This window comes from Theropithecus gelada, chromosome 12, assembly GCF_003255815.1.
Source record: "Theropithecus gelada isolate Dixy chromosome 12, Tgel_1.0, whole genome shotgun sequence".
NCBI classification, from domain to species: Eukaryota; Metazoa; Chordata; class Mammalia; order Primates; family Cercopithecidae; genus Theropithecus; species Theropithecus gelada.
The window spans coordinates 52,467,343-52,488,391 of NC_037680.1; the positions used below are offsets into that span (position 1 = coordinate 52,467,343).

The 21,049-nt window shown below is 52.6% G+C and overlaps 2 protein-coding genes across 2 annotated transcripts; one reads left to right on the forward strand and one right to left on the reverse strand.

Annotated features, from left to right (window-relative positions):
• Nucleotides 1-1,499: 1,499 nt before the first annotated feature.
• On the reverse strand, nucleotides 1,500-5,355 carry EVX2 (even-skipped homeobox 2). Its single transcript, XM_025405504.1, has 3 exons — nucleotides 4,743-5,355; nucleotides 3,565-3,836; nucleotides 1,500-2,225 (listed from the first exon to the last, which is right to left on the reverse strand). Exons 1-3 carry the CDS (start codon nucleotides 5,167-5,169, stop codon nucleotides 1,500-1,502), a joined length of 1,425 nt encoding a protein of 474 aa, XP_025261289.1. The 5' UTR covers nucleotides 5,170-5,355.
• Nucleotides 5,356-14,243: 8,888 nt separating this feature from the next.
• Nucleotides 14,244-17,387, forward strand: HOXD13 (homeobox D13). The gene is made up of 2 exons (XM_025405317.1): nucleotides 14,244-15,105; nucleotides 15,926-17,387. The coding sequence occupies exons 1-2, from the start codon at nucleotides 14,325-14,327 to the stop codon at nucleotides 16,174-16,176; spliced, it is 1,032 nt and encodes a 343-aa protein (XP_025261102.1). The 5' UTR covers nucleotides 14,244-14,324; the 3' UTR covers nucleotides 16,177-17,387.
• Nucleotides 17,388-21,049: the final 3,662 nt, after the last annotated feature.

The following is a 21,049-nucleotide window of genomic DNA, read 5'->3' on the forward strand; positions in this document are numbered from 1 at the left end:
ATCACTTCAGGTAACAGAGATAACATTAAATAACATACATTCTATGCACCAAGAACAATGTTTTATGTACCGAGTCTCTTATCTGTCTCTCCTAATGACTTCCCTTAGCGGGTTGTTAGTACTTGACAGCAGGTCTCCGTGCGGGGAACTTTTCTCCAATTCCACATTCAAAGGAGGTCCATCAGAGAGCATGATTGGCAATTTTCGTCATAATCTGCACATTATTAGCATCAAAATTGACGTGGCAGTTAACACTGGTGGGTTTTGATGTACCTTTCTTCAAGTTCAAGTAAACCCCTCCAGTAGCCAGGTTGGCAGAGCGGGTCTCAGCAACCCAGCGGTGGCTTTGCAGAGGCGAAGGCGCAATAGACATGCGTGAGAAATATGCCAAGAACCATTTCACCCGAGGAAAAGCAAAGCGAGGAGGGAAGGGGACGAGGGGCATAGAGAGTTCTAACTTAGAAAAGTGTCTAAGGAAATGCTTTAGGATAACACTAATATATCTAGAGATTCAAGTATTTCCCAGATCGAGTGGAACCCGGTAGTTGGAAAACTGAGCTGAAAAAGCCTCTTCAAATACTACAGCGATCTATCAATCTTGCCCCCACCCCCAACCCCTTCTTTTCCCTTCCCTGGCCTGGCTGTGTCATCCTCTTTTGCCATCACTTTTTGCATAAAATATGCAAGATGCTTCCATTCCATCAGCACTGAAACCAAAGACCAAAAGAGAGAACGGTGTTGGACCGAGAAGGAGGCGGCGCAACGGCCACCCCTTCCAGCACCTCGGGTTTGTCCTTCCCGGGGAAGGCGGCCACAGCTCTACCCGCCTTGCTCCTGAACGCAGTAAACAATCTCACAAACACAACCGCCGCTGCCCAGGCTCTCCATCCGCCCTCCCGGCCTTCTCAGACCTCCGTTCTCCCGCTCTCTTCGGGCAGGGTCCCTAACAAGCTCAGGCTGAAGAAACATTTGCCACCTCCCCCACCCTCGTTGAAAGAAAAGGAAGGATGGAAGAAAAAGGGCAGCAGCGAGAAACCTCCGGGGCGACTCCTCCCCCGCCCCCAAGCACCAGCGCACAGCATCCCCCTCTGTCTTTGTTGTGGTTCTCCGCTGCTTCGGGCCACGCGGTTCAGCCAAGCAACCCGGGCCTGAGAGCGCACAGCCAGAGCTAGCGTAGGGGGCGACGGGTTTGTCTTTGGGGAACCACGCGCTCAGGACAGAGGTGGCAAGTGGGTCCTGGGAGCCAGAAAACAGAGAAGGGCAAACGGCTGGGTGGCAAATACAAAAATAGAAATAATTTAGGGGGATGCCTGCCAGGCTTCTGCGCCTGCTCTTTCTCCCCCAATTCGGGGCAGGTTCCCTTCGGCCTCCCGCACCCCGGGGCGCCCCCTGGCGGCAGCGGTAGCAGCGGGCAGCGCGCGCAGGGTTCAGGGGGCTCACAGGGGACTCCCGGGCACACTCAGAGCGGCGGGCGCGGCCCCCTGGCGGTGGCGACGTAGTTATCTGGTGAGTGGAGCCTCGTCCCTCTGGTCCGGCGGGCTCACGGCCGTCTTACTAAGCACCGCGGCCGAGTAGGGCAGGAAGCCGCTCTCGGAACGCGGTGCCGCCGCGCTGCAGCCGAAGTCCGAGCCTCCTCCGGCCCCTGCGCCCCCGCCGCCGCCGCCGCCACCACCGCCGCCACCGCCACCCCGGGAGCCCAGGGCTGCGGCAGCTGCTGCCGCGGCTGCTGCCGCCGACTGACTGCTGTGGCAACTGAGGCACGAGCACGGTGCAGAGCCGCCGCTGGGGGGCGCTCCGGCCGCCGCCGCGGAGGAGGCCGCAGCCGCTGCCGCGGCCGCGGCCGCGGCGGCCGAGGCCGCGCTGTTGAGCCCTGCGGCGGCCGCGGGAGCCTGGTAGAGACCAGGGTGGCGGAAGCTACATAGCAGTTCCGGCCGAGAGTAGGGGTGCGAGAGGGCGCGGAAGGTGTCCAGTGGCCGGATGGAAGTAGCGAACGGCGACGAAGCCGCGGCCGCCGCGCCAGAGGCTGCAGCCGCGGCCGCCGCCGCCGTGACGCCCACGTGCGGGTAGTAGTGCAGCGGCACGTGCGAGTGGAAGGGGTAGGGCAGGCTTCCGGTGGCGGCCGCGTGCGTCATCATGTAGGTGTAGAAGCTGGGGTCTGCTGGGTGCGGCCAGGACATCGCCAGGCGCTGCCGCTTGTCCTTCATGCGCCGATTCTGGAACCACACCTGCGGGGAGAGACGCGCCGCAGCCCGGGTTAGGGAGCGCCCCGTGTTCCCTGCTCCTGTCCCGGGACCTCTGCCCCTCCCGGACCTCTGAATGGCTTGGCCTACTTCTCTCCGACCAAGCCCAACCCCGAGTATCCTGTGCTCTCCCAGCTGGGAAAGTGTGAACGGCCGTGTGTGGACCGCCGTGGGCACACCGTCCTCAGCGAAGAGGGTCCTCTCCCCCGCGTCCGGTTGCTGCTGCTCCTCAGGCTTTTACTCCCTTACTTCTTGCTGCGACTTTTTTGTCCCAACCCAACCTTTCCTCTCCCTCCTGCCACCCACCAGTGCCGGTCTCGCCGAGCACCCCTCTCTCAATCCCAGGATTTGCACGGGGATTCTGGGCAGCCTTTGAAGAGAGGCTGCCGCTCAGCTTTTCTGAGAGGTCTCCGCGCGAAGTCTTGAGCCCTCAGAACTGCAAGGACCTGTCCCTAGGGGCACGGGTCCGATTTTGATATTGAAGGGATGATTTCGTTGGAATTGTTTGCCTTAAATGAGTGGGTAGAGCAATGTCTCCATAAACGGGGAAGGTTACGTTTCCACCCCTCCCAACACTATCTAATAAAGACATCATTCGTCACAACTCTAAATTAAAGAAAGCCCGATCAAACCACAGGGAGACTTCCACACTCCTCCCCTACCCTGTGGAGTTTTTTTCTTTTTCTGCAGTGTCGAACGCTCCATGAAGGGCTCACCAAATCGCCTAACCTCCCGGCTATCTCTCCCAGACGTATAATAAAATTAATAACCTAAAGTTATATATAAATAAGGACAATTTCGTTGCATTTTTCCCCGCAGGAAGTTGCCCTTTTTTCATTGCCCAAGAGGAAAATGTTTAGGAAACTACTGTCTCAAACCAATCGATTTTTAAAATACAGTATCTTTTTCTCCATGTAACGATTTATGCGGAAAATAAATCTCCAAGCTCAAGAGCCAATGAAAAGTTTCATCTCTGGTTCCTGCTTGAGGAACAAAGACCAACTGGGCTTGCCGCCTAGGGGAAAGTGGGGCCGTGGATATGGGCGAGGGGGCATCTGGCCAGGCGTTGGGCACAATGGAGCAGAGGCAAGTGCTTTCAGCATTGGAGTGACTATTCGGGGGCCTTCTTAGATCCGTCAGGCGGGACAACCGTTCGGATTCGGCAGCCGAGAAATAAATAAGCCAATTCCTTTGGTGACTACCCCCCGCGGATTTCCAGACCCTCAGCTAAATCTAGCCACCCAGAAGGGGGAAAGGGGAAAAAGAAACAATCAACCCAGATGCCCCCGGGGAGGCCAGAGCAGGCACGCACTGGAATCGATACCTTGATGGTGGTTTCGGGCAGGTTGAGCGCCGCGGCCAGCTCGCACCGGCGGGGCCGCGACACATAGTTCTCCCGGTAGAACTCCTTCTCCAGGCGCGCGATCTGCTCGCGGGTGAACGCCGTACGGTAGCGCCGCACTTGATCCGCGCCAGAGCCGGAGCCACCCAGCGCCGCGCCCCCGCCGCTGCCTCCGCTGCCTCCATGCAGGCTTCCAAGGCCTGAGCCCGATGCCGACGTCGTGGTGCCGGCAGCCGAGCCGCTCTCTGCGTACCCTGGCAAACAAACGGCCAACAGCGCATGAGTGGCTGTAGGGCCAACAGCCCCGCGCTGGTGCTGCGCTCGGATCGGGGAAGCCCCGTCAGGAAGGAGAGTCGCTGCCTGAATTGATGGGGTCTGTCATGCTTACAAATTGCTGCGGTTAATGGAATCAATAAAGTTTGGGGAGCCCTTCATAAGCAAATAATAGAAACTGAATTAGGAGATTTCTTTTTTAATAATTAGAAATTGTCAACTAAGGAGGAAAAGTGGCCGAGGGAAAATGCCTACCTCTGGGCGCAATTTGGGAAGCTCTGGGTTTGCCATGGTCTGGAGACCGCGGGGCAGCTTTCTGTACGGCCTCTAACCTTTATTGAGTCTTCGGGGTTTCGAATATTTTAAGAGTTCCAAGACAGCAGCAGCTCAAACCCAAGCCAATAGGGGGTGAAATCTACTTTTCAACTCTCTCCAGCTGACCTTAGCAGAGACGCCCAGCGAGGCTTCCGCCGACTTACCCAGAAGAATGCCCCCTCCATTCGGCCCTGAAGGCTCAGAGGCACCGGAGTTCAGAGTAGTTGCCCAGGGTACCTTTTCCAAAAGCAACTCGGCTGCTGACTAAGTAAGGGTCTATCGGCTCGCTCGGGCTCTCAGACACGAGCGCAGAAACATTTTCTCGGACTCAGGAGCGAGGGCGGGTGGGCCTGGTGTTCCAGGCTCCGCAGGCCTGAGCCTTGCGGGAAAACTCAAGGAGCAGGACGGGAGGGCACGGTCCCAGACATGCGTCCCGCCCCCGCCCGTGCTAGCTCGGTGCAGCTTGCTGGTGGAGGGTCTGAGAGGGGCAAAGGCACCGAGAAGGGCTGGCGGGGCCCGCGGAGGAGCAAAGAGGATGGGAATGAATTGCGCGGTGCGGCCGGCGCGGTTACCTTTGCCATTGTTTTCCTTGAGCTGAGCGGTGCCTAGGCCACCGGGGGAGCGCAGCGCGGAGCAGCCCACCTCCACGTCGCTGCTCATGTCGGCCTCGGCGGCCGCCTCTGAATAATGGCCCGGCTTCTTGCGGCTCTCGGCGGCGGAGGAGATTTCGGAGGAGACGGTGCTTTCGCTGCCGGTGTGCTGCAGGTTGAACAAAGTGTCTATTTCGAATTTGCCCTTGGTGGGGAGGTCTCCCAGAGTGCCGTGCAGAGGGGCAGACGGCAGGCGCGGGCTGAGGCGAGCCGGGTGCTGCGAATTTTCCAGGGCCTCGAGCACAGCATTGCCAGCCGAGTCGGACAAATTGGAGAATCTCTTGCCAGCCGTAGGGCTGTGCAGCCCTCTTTCCATCAGAATCATCTCTTTTCTTATTCTTTCCATCATCTCAGCTTTCTTAAAAATGTCACAGTGGCCCTGCTGTCCCGTCCTAATGATAGGCTGCGCCTAGGGCTAATTCTCATTCAGCCCCAGCGAACGCCTCTAAATATTATTATCTCTTTCGGAGGGAGGCGGAAAAATTGTGGGATGCCAGAGCGAGGGAATGACTGGTCAAAATGACCCATACATCCTTCCGAGCCCGAGATGTCATTCATCAAAAAGTAGCGCCCGCTCGTCATTAAGGTACGAATGACGCTGTTCGAATAATCATTTATTGTAACAGGTTTATAAGCAAATAAATACACGCTCCTGTCAGTGGGTAATGAAGGCAGCTTCAGAGCAGACAAATAGATCCAGGTAGGAGGCGAGAAGAGACAAGTGAGGAGGAAGGCTCCGGTCCTTTGCCCGCTCGGAGCCAGTTCTGCTCGCCCGGGGGTTTGGCCTCGGGGGTGAAATTGACAGTCTGATTAATAGAGCGCGCCGCGGCACATTTCCCCCTTCATTTAGGGGCATCATTACGCTCTCAGTTTGCTGGGTTGCCCCTTAGGTCCTAATCATGCAGCGCCTTCCTCATTTTTCCGTGGACACAGATATGTATTAAATAATAGATAATGGTTTGACTTTCCAGGGTAGATCCTCGGGAAGGTTTTTTTTTTTTTTTTTTTTTCGTTTTGTTTTAACATTTACAAGCTGCGGGCGTAAGTGGGGGGAGATAAGGGGGAGGATGCAGGAAGAGTTGCGTAAGGAGAAGACCTTGCGCCTCTCCTGTCTGGATTACTTATCTTTCGGATTTCAGAACCAAATATGTATTTTATTTAACAAATAGGACGCCGGAGTTCTCTCCCTCCCTATTTCTTCACCTCAGCCTGAATGCTCTCCTCCCACCCCGGGGGGTGGGTGGATGGGGAGAGGGAGAGAGCGAGACAGAGACAGAGACAGAGACAGAGAGAAAGACACACACACACAGAGAGAGAGAGAGAGAGAGAGAGAGAGAGAGAGAGAGAGAGATCCTAGAGTTTTGAAAGCACTTTCTTGCTACGTGGCCGCGGAGGTGCATTGGGCCCGCGCCTCCAAACGGAAATCATTAGGTCCTCTCTGATTTTCTAACACCGTTTGCAGAGTGAGATCTGAACTCGAAGTCCCCGGTTTTTTACTTTTATAATCCTGCTGATAGCCTTCTCGCCTACGCATTTTCCCGAGGGGAAACGAACTAGGCTGAACGATTTGATAGCAGAATTCGACAGCTAACTTTAAACACAGTGGAGATTTACAGCGCCATACGGGCGCTCCAAATCCACTTTCACGTTGCCAGATTTTCCCCTCCCTCCTCAAATGGAATTATGTGCGGCAAAGGCGCTGGACTTCGAGGTCAAAAGAGGAAAGAGGAGACAGCTTTCTTCCCCTACCTCCCTGCTGCCCTCCCTTTTCTTCCTTCTCTCTTTCCTCCCCTCATCAACCGCAGCCCCTTACCTGCGGCCACAGGTATTCCCAGCGTTGAGTCCGGGCGCAGAGAGTCGCCGAACAGTCTTACCACAGCTCTCTGCGGCCTGGGCTTGGCGGCTGAGCCTCTTGGCGATAACTTTGATTGTCATAATGACGCCGGTGGCAACCATTTTAAGAAAAATCAATCTTCACTCAAGGCCGCTCCTCATCTCCCGCGGTTGCGCCCAATCTTCCCTGACCCTCCAAGCACTGTGCTTGCCCGCCAGCGGCCCAACGGGAGAGAGATTCGCGGACACTGGCGGAGGCGAGGGAGGACGGGGATGGGACGCGGAGGTCCGCCCGTGAGCTTCTGAAGCGGCTGAGAGACCCTTACATTCTGGGCACTGGGCGCGGTCCTGCATCCCCGCATTTAGCGTCAACCCAGACCCCAACCAGAACCCTCTCCTCTCCTTTCTCCGGACATACCCAGAACATTGGGGTGCGTTAGGGGGGCAAACTCGAGATCTATTTGCCTATGGTTCTTGGCGCTTTCCTTTTAACCTTAGACCCGTTGGGGGCGCGTCAGGAATGTAAGGGGAGGCGAGGTGTGAAGTATATTTATATACATATATACACACATATAGTCAATGCCAAAAGTTTATCTTCTCTTCCCCTCGGCGCCAACTTATTTCCACAACGCGAGCTTTGCTTAGAAAATCAATTCTACCTATTTAAGGTAATAAACGGAAAGCTCGATAGACAGGCGGTGCCTGGGGGAAGGGGAAACCGGTGGGGAACGCAGAGTGAGCATCCGGCACCGGAACTGGGACTTGACCCAGCGTCCATCTCTGCCCCTGCCCCATTGGCCGCCCAGCTCCGAGCTCCCTGAGTTCTCATTGCGCCGGCTTTGGGGACATCAGCGCGGTGGGAGCCCAGCCCTGCCAACGCCCCCACCTGCTCCCTCTCTGCTCCGCAGCCGGGATGCCCAATTCTACGATGCCTTGCAGTCGCTGCCCCTGTGACCCAGGAAGGGTCCCCCTACCCAGTCCTCGCTTGCTCCGGGGACTGAATGAGACACCTTGGTCCAGGCTTGGGTCGTGCTGGGTTGGTGGTGGGGGGGTGGGGTGCAAGACCCTGGCGGGAGTGTGGGTGAGCTGAGGCACTGCTTGGGCGGAAATCCGTGGATGCCTTTATTGCTGTCGTTTGGCGCCCCCATCTGTTTTCCTCGCGGTTTCGTCTGCTATGAGTTGGTTTTCAAGTCGGAGACGCAGTCATTGGAACTAAGGTGAGGACTGACGACGCCCTCCTCTATCACTCAGCCCAAGGGTCTGCCACATCTTCCCTTCCTCTGGGACCTGACGCCTCTGGTCCCAAAGGCTGCGCCAAACCGGACCTCAGTCTGTTGAAAGGGAAAACACTGTTTCTCAGCAACACCTTCATTCATTAGTGGCTTTGAAAACTATTTTTGCACCTTTTAAATTACACTGATATTGCATTTCTAGCACGTTTATTACAAAAAAAACATGTCAGAGACCACGTCAGCGAAACTACTCACAGTAAAAGACACCTATAATGTTTCCACTAAACTGGGTGTAGCAGGCAATAATGTTTCATGGGGTACAGTGACCATTCCATTCCAATATTTAATGTCCGTCTATTTATTTAGAGATTCCACACCCACTAGTAGTAATATTGGCTAACTTATATGAAGCTCTTACTATGCAATTCCAAGTGCTTTTTACATGTTATCTCAGGTAAGGTTCACAGCAACTCTGTGAGATTTGAACTATTATCCCTTTTCCAGAGATTATGAGCCAGAGGGGTTCAGGGACTTGCTCGTGATTTAAACTTATATCCGATGATAAAGTCAAAAGGGTTGTTTAAAGCCTTGGGCAGCATTTTTTAGGTTAATACTCTCATTTTGCCTATGTCTTATGTAAATACAGGCCTACCTCAAAAACACTGAACCTATATAGAGGGTAGTAAGAAGAATGCAGTTCCCTTTATTTGTGTGTGTGTGTGTGTTTTGTTGGTGGTGGTGGTAGTGGTGGTGGTGGTTTTTGTTTGTTTGTTTTTAAGACAGAGTCTCACACTTGTTGCCCAGGCTGGAGTGCAGTGGCAAGATCTCGACTCACCGCAACCTCTGCCTCCCGGGTTCAAGCGATTTTCCTGCCTCAGGCTCCTAAGCAACTGGGATTACAAGCATGAGCCACCATGCCAGGCTAATTTTTGTAGTTTTCGTAGAGACAGGGTTTCACCAAATTGTCCGGGCTGGTCTCGAACTCCTGACCTCAGGTGATCCGCCCGCCTCAGCCTTCCAAAGTGCTGGGATTACAAGCGTGAGCCACCGCGCCCCGCCCTATTGATGTTTTTTGATGAAATACCCAAACTTGCACCTCTCCCAGAATGTGAAGACCAAGGCTGGGAACAGGCCTGTCAAATGTTCCGGGTGGTTTGATGCAGCCTCTGTGACCGTCAAGGCCTCTTACCCACTACCAAGGTACAGAACCCACTAGATAAAACAAGACAAGAATCCAACCTAAGCGTGCATGCTTTGGCAGAAATTTTTAAGATGGTGTGGGGAGTACAGGAAGGACTTCCTTCGCATGGACTGAAAAGCCCTTTTTGTTCTAAAGGAGTAATGACTTTGAAGAGGCCTAATTTTTGGGTTCGGCTTCCAGACTAAATATTTGTTTCTTGAGCAGCAGCGGGTCCTCTGAGGTGAAGTGGTAAACACTTTTGGCCTATGACTGCGGGTAATAAAAATCTATCCAGGCCGCCCGAGGGGAGGTGCGCCGGTAAAGCCGGAGCTGCAGCGAAGCCCGGGGTCTGCCGCTGCCGAAACCTGGCTCGCCTCTTACGCTGGGGGCTACGGGCAGTTGGGGCCGACAACCTGCGAGCCCGCCTTGGGACGCATGCTCGCTTGACAGCTGGGGCTGCAGGGTGCGATGGGACAGTAGGACCGCGAAAGCCTGGGCTTCGAGCCTCGGGCTCCCTGTCTTTAGGCAAAGTGCGGTTTCCACGGCTGCAGGTTTCGCTGCATAAGGGAAGACTTGGATTTGGCGACTCCAGTCCTCACTTCGCGGTGGCAACTTTATGCTCCCATCTCTCGGTAGGCCAGCTTCTAGCTCTCTGTCCCTTCCGGGTCTCTCCGGTTGCTTCTGTCTTTTCTCCTCCCTCTTCCGTCGCAATCCCGCGCCCCACGGAGGACGGTCGTGGTGCGGGAGTTGGGGGATACCTTCTTCCTGGGCTCTGGGACTACGCAGACCCGTCGCCTGCCTGGAGCTCCTGTGCCCTCAGACGCCACGGGAAAACTTGCAGGGACATCTAGCGCCAGGCGTGGGGAACTGCGCGCCGCCGTGCTGGGAAGTGGAGCCGAACGCTGCCCCTCCGCCTCCCTCTCGGCTCCCCCTTCATACTTGGGCACTTTCCTCACCTTCAAGCCTTTGCCCTGCCGGTAAGGACAATGTGGATTCCCCATAGAGACAACGGACTCTGCGGAATGGAGATAGGTAGGTAGACAGACATTTTCTTTTATCTCAAGCGACGGACAGAGTGAGAATTTACTGGACTTAACAATGGTTTTGCTAGGGAAGTGTATTCCAGGGACAACCCCTCACCTTGAGACGTCGGATAAAACTACAGCAAATTAGGGTCCTAGCTTTTATTTTCCAAAAAAAGGCAACAAGTTACTCTGGGCCTCCAGCTCCTGCCCCACCCTCCTGCGTCCCTTTCGCAGTGAGATTAGTGCTTCTCTTCAAAGGAAAAAATCCTCACTGTGTTTGATTTTCTCCAAGGCTGGAGAAGTTCTCTCCATCCCAAAGAAGGACCCACTGTCCTGCACGAGGCAAACCTGGTTCCAGCAAATAATGTTTCTGGTTTGGAAGGGGTTTGGAACTGTTGTTGCTGCAAATGATTTTCATTTGATAAAGCCTAATCGTGTTGTGAAACCCAAACGGAACATGTCTCCAAGGTAGAAGGTACTCAAATGTGGATTCCATTGTCTGGCTGTTGCTGGGGTCTCCTTTTTTCACACTAGGTTTTGTTTGTTGTTATTTCTTTTGATATTTCCAGGCTGAGTAAAACTCAGTGTTGCCTGGAGAGGGAAAATTAGCTCCAAAGTTGGCAGAACACAGATTTGGTTAAGAACACTGTCCAGCCATTTCTGCTAGACTTAAGATTTTACTTTGGAATTAAGACTCTATTTCTACACCAAATATTTGGCTTCTTACAAGTTAATTAGGAGGGTGTCCTGCACTTCCTGATCTTGGCCATCAAGACAAATGCTTTCAAAGGAGTCCCCAGGACCCCACTCTGATAGAATCCTGTGATCCTGGCCTTAATGGCCACTGATTATGTGGTTAATTGAGCTCATTGCTGTCTTGGCAAGCAGAGCAACTTCAATAAATCTAAATCACAGCCTGTATCTGCCCGTTCCCCCAACCTAGGACAAGAGCAAAATTTGAAAGATCATATACTAGGATGAAAGGAGAGAATATGACCTCCAGAACAGCACTGACGCTTAAAAAGGATGCCTCTGGAAGAAAAGGAGGAAGAGGAGCAAGTGATGGGAGAGTACAATGGGACTTTGGGCACCAAAGGGCCATCCTGAGTTTTTCACCAAAATCAGGAACAGCGGCAAAACTGGTTTCACTGAAGAAGACATGGATGTTTGGAGACATGTGTAGTCTCCAAGGATTTTCACTTAACAAAGCCCATTTCTGTTAAGACCCCTGCATAATGCACCCACGCACAAACACAAGGCTTGGTCTGTGCTCCTGGCCGGCTAAAGAAAGTGATTCCCATTAAGTTTAAACCTGAATGAAATGTTTCTGCAAATTCAGTCTCAAAATTCCTCCCCTACCTGGCTTCCCCAGCTTGTAAACTATGTGTCTCATTAGTTCATAAACAAAGCAGCCCTGACTTTGCCTGGTACTCAGCCACAGCCCCAGTATCCAGTAGCATTTGCCCTGAGGTGCTGGGCTTGGGGGCCCAAGTGGACCAAGTCAGACCCCCTTTCCTCAGGGCAAAGCCCTCCCACAGGACTGGGACCCCAAAGGCTATGCTGGAAGCAGGTTCAGCAGCAGGATATCAAGGGGCAAAGCTCCTAATTAAAAATCTTCCTGGCTTCTGAACGTTCATTAGGATGGACCTAGAAACCTTTTGCCCTGCTCTGAGAGGGTCCCACAGGGCTTTTGGAAGCAGAGCCACCACTGAGAAATCCCTTTCAACCTGAGTAGTAATTCAGATTTTTCTCCCACTCCTGCACAATTTAGTTTGCTGAATGGAAAATTCAGCCAAAAGTAATGGGCTGCTTGAAATCAACAAAACTTGACACATTCTTCCCATTTTCATTTTACTTTATTTATTGTTAAACACATAATTGATCATTAAACTGCACTTATCAGTGAGAAAATGAAGCAGAAGCCCAAGGCACAAAACCACAAGGATATTTAATTTTAAGAGACTGTAAGTTTGTTGGTTCTAGTTATGTCTTAGAAATATTTCAACGAATTTGTTTTTTGGAGTCATAAAAAGTTAAAACTATCTTCATGTTTTCTCTGAGGAAGAAAAAATGAGACAAAGAGAAAATAAAAGCATTTCAGGGTGGCCCATGGTTGGTGGTTTGGTACCAAAATTTTTTCATAAAGACCCAGCCAAACCCTTTTTAAAAGTTAGCAATCCCGTCGCCTCGCCACGGTTAGCCTTTTTAAAATGTCGGTCGAACTTTCATTGCTGACTTTTGCCTTGTTTTCCCAAATAGTGAAAAAATAGTTCTCATCAGCAAACTTCTATTTCCTGTGATTTCCTGTAAAATTCAGGCCCCTCCCATCTCAAATTTGATCATGAAGATGTCGAGAACTTCGAAAACATGAAACGAATTTTCTTGCTTTTCCTTTCCAACACCCCTCTCATAACTTTCCCCTTTATTTGAGCCTTTTATGGTTACTGCGTTTTGCGTGTCAACACTCCTAACACCAGCAGCCCACCCTGAAATGCCAGGCCAGGCCAAGGAGGGCCTCCCTGGCTCTCTTCCTCATCTTACTCAGGGAGTCTTTGGTGGGGGAACAGTGGTGCTGGGTGACAAGCTCTCACCAATCACAGGCTTAGGGGAGTGATTTTCTTGGAGATGGGCTGGCTTGAGGAGTGTGTGCCACAGAACCAAATGGGCTCTGAAGGATCCCATATCCACCCCCAGAATTCTGGGCTCATTGGATCTAATATTGTTCCTAAGGCAGAGCCCCACAGTCACAGCAGGACTCTCATTGGTGCCCCATTAGTTGCTGAGATTGAGGGATGGTGGGCCGGAGCTCTGAGGCTGAGGAGCAGCAGAAAGGGATGATGAGGGATAGGGCTGTAATCCCTAACACCCTGGCAGTATGGTTCCAGAGCTGGACCTAGCCCCACCAGCACTGCCTGAGCCCACCTGACCCCTTGAAGTCAGACCGTTTGTCTGGGCTGCTCCTATCACAAACTCCAAATTTGCTTGGAACAAGCGCCCTCTTAATTTGCCCCTCTCAGTTCTCTGCAGTTGGCAGCTTGGAAAAGGAAGCGAAACAAAGGTCCCTGGGAAAGTGAAGTTTTCAATTAATTTGGTGTGAGGAACGGGCGGGAGTGGGTGGTGACTGCAAAATGCGAGGCCGGTCGGCTGCTGGAGAGACACAGAAGTTTCACGGCGGGCGGCTGAGTGGCTTTCTTCCCCGGCGCCCTTCTCAGGGTCTTTCTGCGGGTCGAAGAAGGACCCGTGGGATCTGAGGGGCCCAGGTCGGAAGCGACTCCCGGCTGGCCCAAGAGTAGAGGCCAGTAGCGTTGAGTAGGCATCCATGGACTTTTCTCTCTGGCACAGATTGTCAGGCTCACTGCGCCGATGCTTGTCTTTCATCAGTTTAAGTCTCTGCCGCCAGCCCCAAGGGCGCTTTGTGGGCATTTTCCGGACGGACAGCGTGTGTGTATAGGAAGGGTCTGCTCCAATGCCTCTTATCTGTGTGAAATGCCTTTGCCGGGTACCAGTGCGCAAGGTAGGGCAAATTAGCCACTCAGATTTGGGGTCTAGAGGTCGACTAACTGAGGGATTCAGCAACAGGATAAAAAATGGGCTGAGGGATTCAGCAACAGGATTAAAAATGGGCCTGTTTTCACATCATTCTGATCATCTCTGTCCTTCGTCTTCATTTTGCTGTGCAACTCGGGTAGCCGAGGAGAGGTGGCAAAAACAGCGGTTGCCGAGACAAGGCGCAGGCCTCGGCGCCCGCCTCAGTCGCAGACAGGGCCTGGGATGGGCCGTCGCGCAATCAACTCGTGGGGGTGGCTGCAGCGCGTACGCCTGGGTCGGGGGGAGGGCGGGAATGGGAGGTGGACCCTGCAAGGGGCAGGAGAAGGGTGGGGACCGGGGTGGGTGGGTCCAGCCGGGAGCCAGGCTCCCCCGCGTCCCTAACCCCACGTGGCCGCGCGCAGCCAATGGCACGCCCCCGGCGGGCGCCCTCGGGGCGGGAGGCGGCCCCCCGACCTGCCCAGGCCCCCTCCCAACCTGAACTTCGTTTTTATAAACGTCCCGCGATGAGCTAACCTGTTGGAGGGCGGGAGGGCCGGAGGCGGGAGGCTCACAGAGGGAGAGAGGGCTAGAGGAAGAGGGCGGGAGCGAGCGAACCAGAGAGAAAGGAGAAGAGGGAGGAGGCGCGCCGCGCCATGGTGTCCTGCGCGGGGCCAGGGCCGGGGCCGGGGCCAGGCCAGGCCGGGCCATGAGCCGCGCTGGGAGCTGGGACATGGACGGGCTGCGGGCGGACGGTGGGGGCGCCAGTGGCGCCCCGGCCTCTTCCTCCTCCTCCTCGGTGGCGGCGGCGGCGGCGTCAGGCCAGTGCCGCGGCTTTCTCTCCGCGCCTGTGTTCGCCGGGACACATTCCGGGCGGGCGGCGGCGGCAGCGGCGGCGGCGGCGGCGGCGGCAGCGGCAGCCTCCGGCTTTGCATACCCCGGGACCTCTGAGCGCACGGGCTCCTCCTCGTCTTCGTCGTCTTCTGCTGTTGTAGCGGCGCGCCCGGAGGCTCCCCCAGCCAAAGAGTGCCCAGCGCCCACGCCTGCTGCGGCCGCTGCAGCGCCCCCGAGCGCTCCAGCGCTGGGCTACGGCTACCACTTCGGCAACGGCTACTACAGCTGCCGCATGTCGCACGGCGTGGGCTTACAGCAGAATGCGCTCAAGTCATCGCCGCACGCCTCGCTGGGAGGCTTCCCCGTGGAGAAGTACATGGACGTGTCAGGCCTGGCGAGCAGCAGCGTACCGGCCAACGAGGTGCCAGCGCGAGCCAAGGAAGTATCCTTCTACCAGGGTTATACGAGCCCTTACCAGCATGTGCCCGGCTATATCGACATGGTGTCCACTTTCGGCTCGGGGGAGCCTCGGCACGAGGCCTACATCTCCATGGAGGGGTACCAGTCCTGGACGCTGGCTAACGGGTGGAACAGCCAGGTGTACTGCGCCAAGGACCAGCCACAGGGGTCCCACTTTTGGAAATCTTCCTTTCCAGGTAGGGGCGATGGAGAAAAGGGACCTACACGAGGGAGGGGGAGAGAGAAGAAGAAAAGAAAGGACTAAGAGTATTCGCCCCTACTTGGGAGTGGGTGCCTGTGCTCTACACCTGACCGGGGTTAACCCAGTGGAAGTTTGTCCAGTTCGTGTGAAATCTGTAAATTCCTCCTCTGATTTCAACTGCCTCCGTCACTGCCCTTTCTTTCCTTGTGTGCAGCGCAGACACGTTTTTCTCCTAAAATTGAGGGTCTCTGCGTGCCGTTTCTTCGGACCTCTCCCTTTTCTCCTAAAGAGGCCTTTTTCCTAAGAAGCCTCACAGAGTTGCAACCCCCCCTCCCATTTTCAAAGACATCACTGCTCCAAGATGACCACTAAAGCTTGTTAGATCAAGCCCACAAGCTCCAAACACAGGAACGCAGGAAATCAAAATTTGAGCAAAAGACCTGAATTTGTATGTGTCTATGTATGTGTGTTTGTTTTTATACAACAGACATTTGCAGAAACTGTCCTCATGAACGTGCCCAATAACCACACCATAAAATTGCAGGCTTGTTAAGATGCCGGTCTGAGAAACTATGATAATCGATCAAATTAATTTTTGTTGTTAAGTGCAGATAATATTTCTTTAATAACGGGTAAGTAATATGTCTATGTATATAATAAAGACCAAACAGCGTGGCTTTTTTTTATTTCCTGCACCCCTGAAAACACACACACACACACACACACACACACACACACACACAGACACACACAGTCCTCAAGTAGGTGCTCCAAATATCCCAGCCTAATTTTTCTTGTGCTTTTGTTTGTATCAGGGGATGTGGCTCTAAATCAGCCAGACATGTGCGTCTACCGAAGAGGGAGGAAGAAGAGAGTGCCTTACACCAAACTGCAGCTCAAAGAACTGGAGAATGAGTATGCCATTAACAAGTTCATTAACAAGGACAAGCGGCGGCGTATCTCGGCTGCTACGAACCTATCTGAGAGACAAGTGACCATTTGGTTTCAGAACCGAAGAGTGAAGGACAAGAAAATTGTCTCCAAGCTCAAAGATACTGTCTCCTGATGTGGTCCAGGTTGGCCACAGACAGTTTAGAAGCCATTCGGTTGTCTCCAAAAGGCCTTTGGAAAGACTTGAATATGTATTTAATTCCTCCCACCCCCTGCCAATGGTGGCAAATTTTGTGAATTGTTTTTTTCTCTTCCCCTTATCTGGCTCTAAAACCTTCTGCTGCCCAGCCTGACTGTGTAGTTCTGATTTTTACTTGTTTATTATTGGTTTTGTTTTTGACTAGGATTTTTTTATATCTCTTTTAAATGTTCTGTTTCTCCCTCTAGGCCAGTATAAAGGGACTTGAAGTATTTTTTAATAATCCCCCCCAAAATGAATTTCAGAAGCGCCATTCTGATTTAAGGTTTCGGGTTTTTTAAAATCACTTGATTTGTTCGTTCCCAGCACTGATTATCTTCATAATCCATTAGGACAGAATGGTTTTCAGTCATTCATATCCTGTAATTAGTTAATTGAATCATTAGCTCTCAGCAGTTGCCCTGAGGCAAGTGGAAAGGCAGGCAGTGCTCTGGGGTCACCAGGAAAGTCTAAAAACAGGAGGCTGAAGGTACTGTGATGGCTTTAAATGTGGCCACCTTATCAAATAGGGTTTGTATCAATATTGAAATGAAGACGATCTTTCCAACTTTGGGTGTTTTGCTTGCTGTTTTAATTGTATATTTTTAACACTTTGTAGGTTTGTGTTTTCATTTTAATTTGAAACTCATGTGTCCTCATGGATCGTGGATGCCTTCATTTCTTGAGCTCTCAATGCATATATTTAAATGGCTGCAATCAGTAGAGTGACCCACGGATGGCATAAATGCACCTCCTTCTCTTGGCCTTGAATCTATGGGTCTGGGATTGTGGCTATCTCCTCAATCCTCAAAAAGAGGCTGAATGAATGTGGCCATGGGTGGGAACTTACATACAGAACCCAGTGAAGAACCTGACTGTCTGAATAAATGCATTGGGCCTCTCATGGAGCTGTAAAGCGTCCAACAAATATGAAAAATGTGAAGTTCCAAGGTCCAAGAAGAAAAATAATGATGTTTCTGAAAGTGATGATAAATAATTACTTTTAAAGTGCTGCATATTTATACAATTGAGAGATTATTTTTGTAGATGTAATGTCTGTGAGCTGGGATACATAGGCAGTGCTTCAGGCATTTAAAAATCACTTTTTACTCCTAGGGAGATGCCAATAAACAGAACTTTCTTGTTTCTTCTGAGTCCTTATACATTTGTTTTATTTTTTCAAGTTTGTGTTTCCTCTTGAAATGATTCTTATTTATTACAAAATCTTGATATCTTGAACACAGTTATGTTCTCTGTGGATGAAGGAAACTCAACACTAATTCTGGTTTCTGGAACCTTCATGCTCTCCACTTTTGCCCCCTTCCCTCCCTTTTGCCCATGACTTTAACGTAAGTAGTGATGTTTTAAAATGAGGATATAATTTACAGTGTTTAAAATGATATTTTATACCAGGCCAGCTCAAAAAACAATAAAATTTTACTTTTCTTTCACTATTGTCAATTTATTTATATAGTTCTATTTTTTTTTAATGCATATGTATTTGTATGCCTGTGCATAGAAAAACTTACTCACTTGAAAATTTTTAACCTAGAAAGACCATTATAAATATCTGTACCAGGAAGGTCTTGAAATTAGAAAGACATATCCATATTTGGCAATCGAAAAAGAAACATTTCAAGCTTATCCCATATCACCTTCTCCGGGCAGTCTGCACAGAGCAGTTGACAACTGAAAACATAATTATAAAATCTAAACTTTCAGACGCAATTTTTAGGCACTAGAATTTTCTGTTTGAGGTCTTTTTGCCACTCAGGGAAATGGCCGCTGAGGAACTGGATGACTCCTCAAGGTTAGCTCACCACACAATCAACTCAGTTGTTGCTAACGTTTTCGTGTGTATAAGTTAGTTACATACTGATATTTAAAACCTCACTGAGTGTGAAAACTCTCCTGGTGGGAGGGCTCCCTTATAACTTTGAGAGAGAAAACGCAGAGACCTAAGACTTGGAGCTACTTTCGTTTTCTCTGTCCCAGCTTAATTTCTTTCATATCTTACTGCCGACAGTGGACAGCTAACTTCGTTTTTGAGGGGGAGGGACAGAGACGGAGAGACAGAGAGAGAGATTTGATGGCGATTCAATCTCTGCAGAAGAAATAACCCATGTACAAGGGGCCATGCCATCCCCCACCTTACACTTCGGCAAGGGTCATTAGCTTTTTTGTGGTTTTTCTCAAAAGATATGTTTTCATGGGAAACGGGCACGTTTTTCCTTTCTCCTCATCGCCAACCTTCCCCTCCATTTTTTGTGAGTCCCACACTCCAGAGCGTCACTCCATTTCCAGGTCTATTTCTCGGGTTTCCCATCGTGGGTAGGGGAGATTGCCTCGAGGTTTTCCTTTCATCTCTAGTTTGCATGTCAGTACCCCCACTCCCCCTGCCTTGGAGAAATAGTAGGTTTGCTGAAGATTAAAACTGTACTCAAACGCTCTCTGGAGGAATTTGGATTCAGAGCTAAATCAATAACAGAAGGAGGCTTTGTTATTTATATGCGTTCCCTTTATATTCTAAATTGCGGAGGGAGGGAAGGAACTGGAAAGTGACCCAGGCACTGGGAGGGAGGCCCTCGGGGAGCCCGGGAGGCTAAGAGGGCTTGGAGAGAGGCCTTTCCTTCTGTTGGAGACAGGCGGCAGGAGGGTGCCTCAGAAACTGGGCAGGTTTTTAGAGCCGCGGGTAGGGGAACAAGGCCCCCGTGTCGCGTGATTCAAGAGGCGAAGGAAGCACTGGAGCCGGGACCCACGGCCAGACAAAGGGCGACTGCAATGCTTCCCCGCCTCTGGCAACCCCCTGGGTCCCTCTGGCTACGCTGTCAGGGAGCCAGTGTCAGGGGCGGCCTTGTCGCCAAGATCTCCGACTTTCGGAGGCGCTCGGCTGCGTCTGAAAGCGCGCTGTGACCGCGCGGGCTGGCGACCACAGGGCGGCCGCACCGCCCTTCACTGTTGATCTTGACCGTGCGGCTGCGCCTCGATAGGCATGGAGCGCGCTCGCCATCTCCTGGGCGTTGGGCGGCATTGGCAGAGCTCGCTATTAGCTCCTCAGCCAAATCCTTTCCCATTCTCTAAATCACAAGCCAAGCCGCCTCCCGCCACCACTTTCCACCCCGACCCTCCCTCGATCCGGGTCCACAGCTCGCATAAGACTTTGTCTGCCAGACCTCGAAAGTCATAAACCCGGGGAATGAAGTGGGAAGACTGGGCAAGGAGCAATGGAGGGAACCCTAGTTGTTCCTGTCTTTCCAGTTTTTCACTTAGTTCTTTTATGCCTTTAGTCCTGAGGCACAAACAGCTGTTGTAGGGTTGCCTAAAGGTCCGAAGGAGACACCCCTCGGCTTGGAAATAACGAGGAATCGTCCTGCACTGAAACATGAGGAGCAGAGACTGCAGGGACCCCTGGAGCTGGAGCTTTCGGGAGTAACGAAGCTGCAGCTCCTCGAAAATAGGATGGGTTCCCCAAAATAAGAGCTCTTAGGGATCTGAGGTTTGTGTTCCCTTAAGTGTCTAGGAACTGGGGTTGCAGGTTGTGCTTGCCCCCACCTCCCAAGAGAGGACGCGAGAGAGTGAGTCTGTGTGCCTGAGCTCCTAAGGAAACCCTCTGGCAGAGCCAAAGGAGCCTCAGACGTCCCCACCCCCACGTCCTCACTCCCTCTCCCCGCCCCCCACCCCTCACCAGAGCAGGAGGAAGAGGCCGATTGCGTTCCCCAGAGCCACCCAATTGGTCGCCATAACTCACACAATAAAGTCGCAGCGCGGTGGTCAGTCTTGCCCTCCGGCGGCGCCTGTGTGGTCTCAGTGCGGGAGCCCGCGATCTAACCAATTCCAGCTTGGCTCGCAGACCGAGGGTCCTGCTGCAGGCTGAGACTGGCGCCGGTCACGGGGTCTCCAAGGGTCTTGGGATCGGAGGCAGGAGGGGGAGGACCCCTAGTCCGCTGACCGGACTAGGCAAGAGGGCCAGTGGCGGGGTCTGAGCACACCGCTCCCAGCTAAGAACTGCTGCCCTTCCCACTTCGATGTTTGTCAGACCTGTGAACTCCCTATCCCCGGCACCCCTGGGGGCGCTGAGGCGAGGAACTCTGCTAGCCAGCTGCCTCCGAACGCCCGCTCTTCCCCGGCCAGGTGACTCTGGCTCTTCTGCCTTTCCACACCCAGTCAGGGGAGTTCGTCCTGCTTTGCCCTCCACTTGGTGGATGGGGACACCACGGAATTCTGGTTTGCAGTGTGTAGTCCCGGAGAGGACTCCTGACGATGAAAGGAATGTAGCCATTGGCCACGATTGGTGGATCAAACTGATGGGTTCCCTGGCGGACATTCTCCATGGACCTGTATGGCAACTTCCCTAGGATCAGAGTTCTTAGCCATGGGGACACAAACCAGGAGTAGTGCGGCCTCCTTCCTGGATCCCAAACTTGGGTAGTTTGTGATGCCCTTTTTGTGTCTGCGGCCTGGGACTGAGGGCTCAAGCAGTGAATGGGTCTTTGCTGCCAGATCTCCAGGCAGAGGTCTCTGGAGAAAGCCTTACTGTGGAAGTGATTGGGGTAAGAGTGACATTGCTTAGGCCAAGGGACAGAGCTCCTGGTGCCGCCGGACCGCGCCCTCTCCGGACAAGTCGAGAGGCGCCGGTTAATGAAAAATGCCTCCGCTGGAACTTAAAGCCGGTAGAAGCAAGCCGGGCCCAGAAAGCCTGCGGAAAACGGATCGCAAAGCCAATCACAGCCAAGAAGAGTCCCAAGGGACACTTGGGCAGAAGCACCCTCTTGCCCGATGTCCCCAGCTGCCGAAGCCGGGCTTGGAAACC

Bases quoted from the DNA above. Each gene is read 5' to 3' on its own strand.
- EVX2 (XM_025405504.1), bottom strand. From the start codon at position 5,169: ATGATGGAAAGAATAAGAAAAGAGATGATTCTGATGGAAAGAGGGCTG. The intron at 3,837-4,742 runs GTAACCGCGCCG...TTTGTTTGCCAG, and splicing joins CAAGGAAAACAATGGCAAAG to GGTACGCAGAGAGCGGCTCG. The intron at 2,226-3,564 runs GTATCGATTCCA...CTCTCCCCGCAG, and splicing joins TGCCCGAAACCACCATCAAG to GTGTGGTTCCAGAATCGGCG.
- HOXD13 (XM_025405317.1), top strand. From the start codon at position 14,325: ATGAGCCGCGCTGGGAGCTGGGACATGGACGGGCTGCGGGCGGACGGT. The intron at 15,106-15,925 runs GTAGGGGCGATG...TGTTTGTATCAG, and splicing joins TTGGAAATCTTCCTTTCCAG to GGGATGTGGCTCTAAATCAG.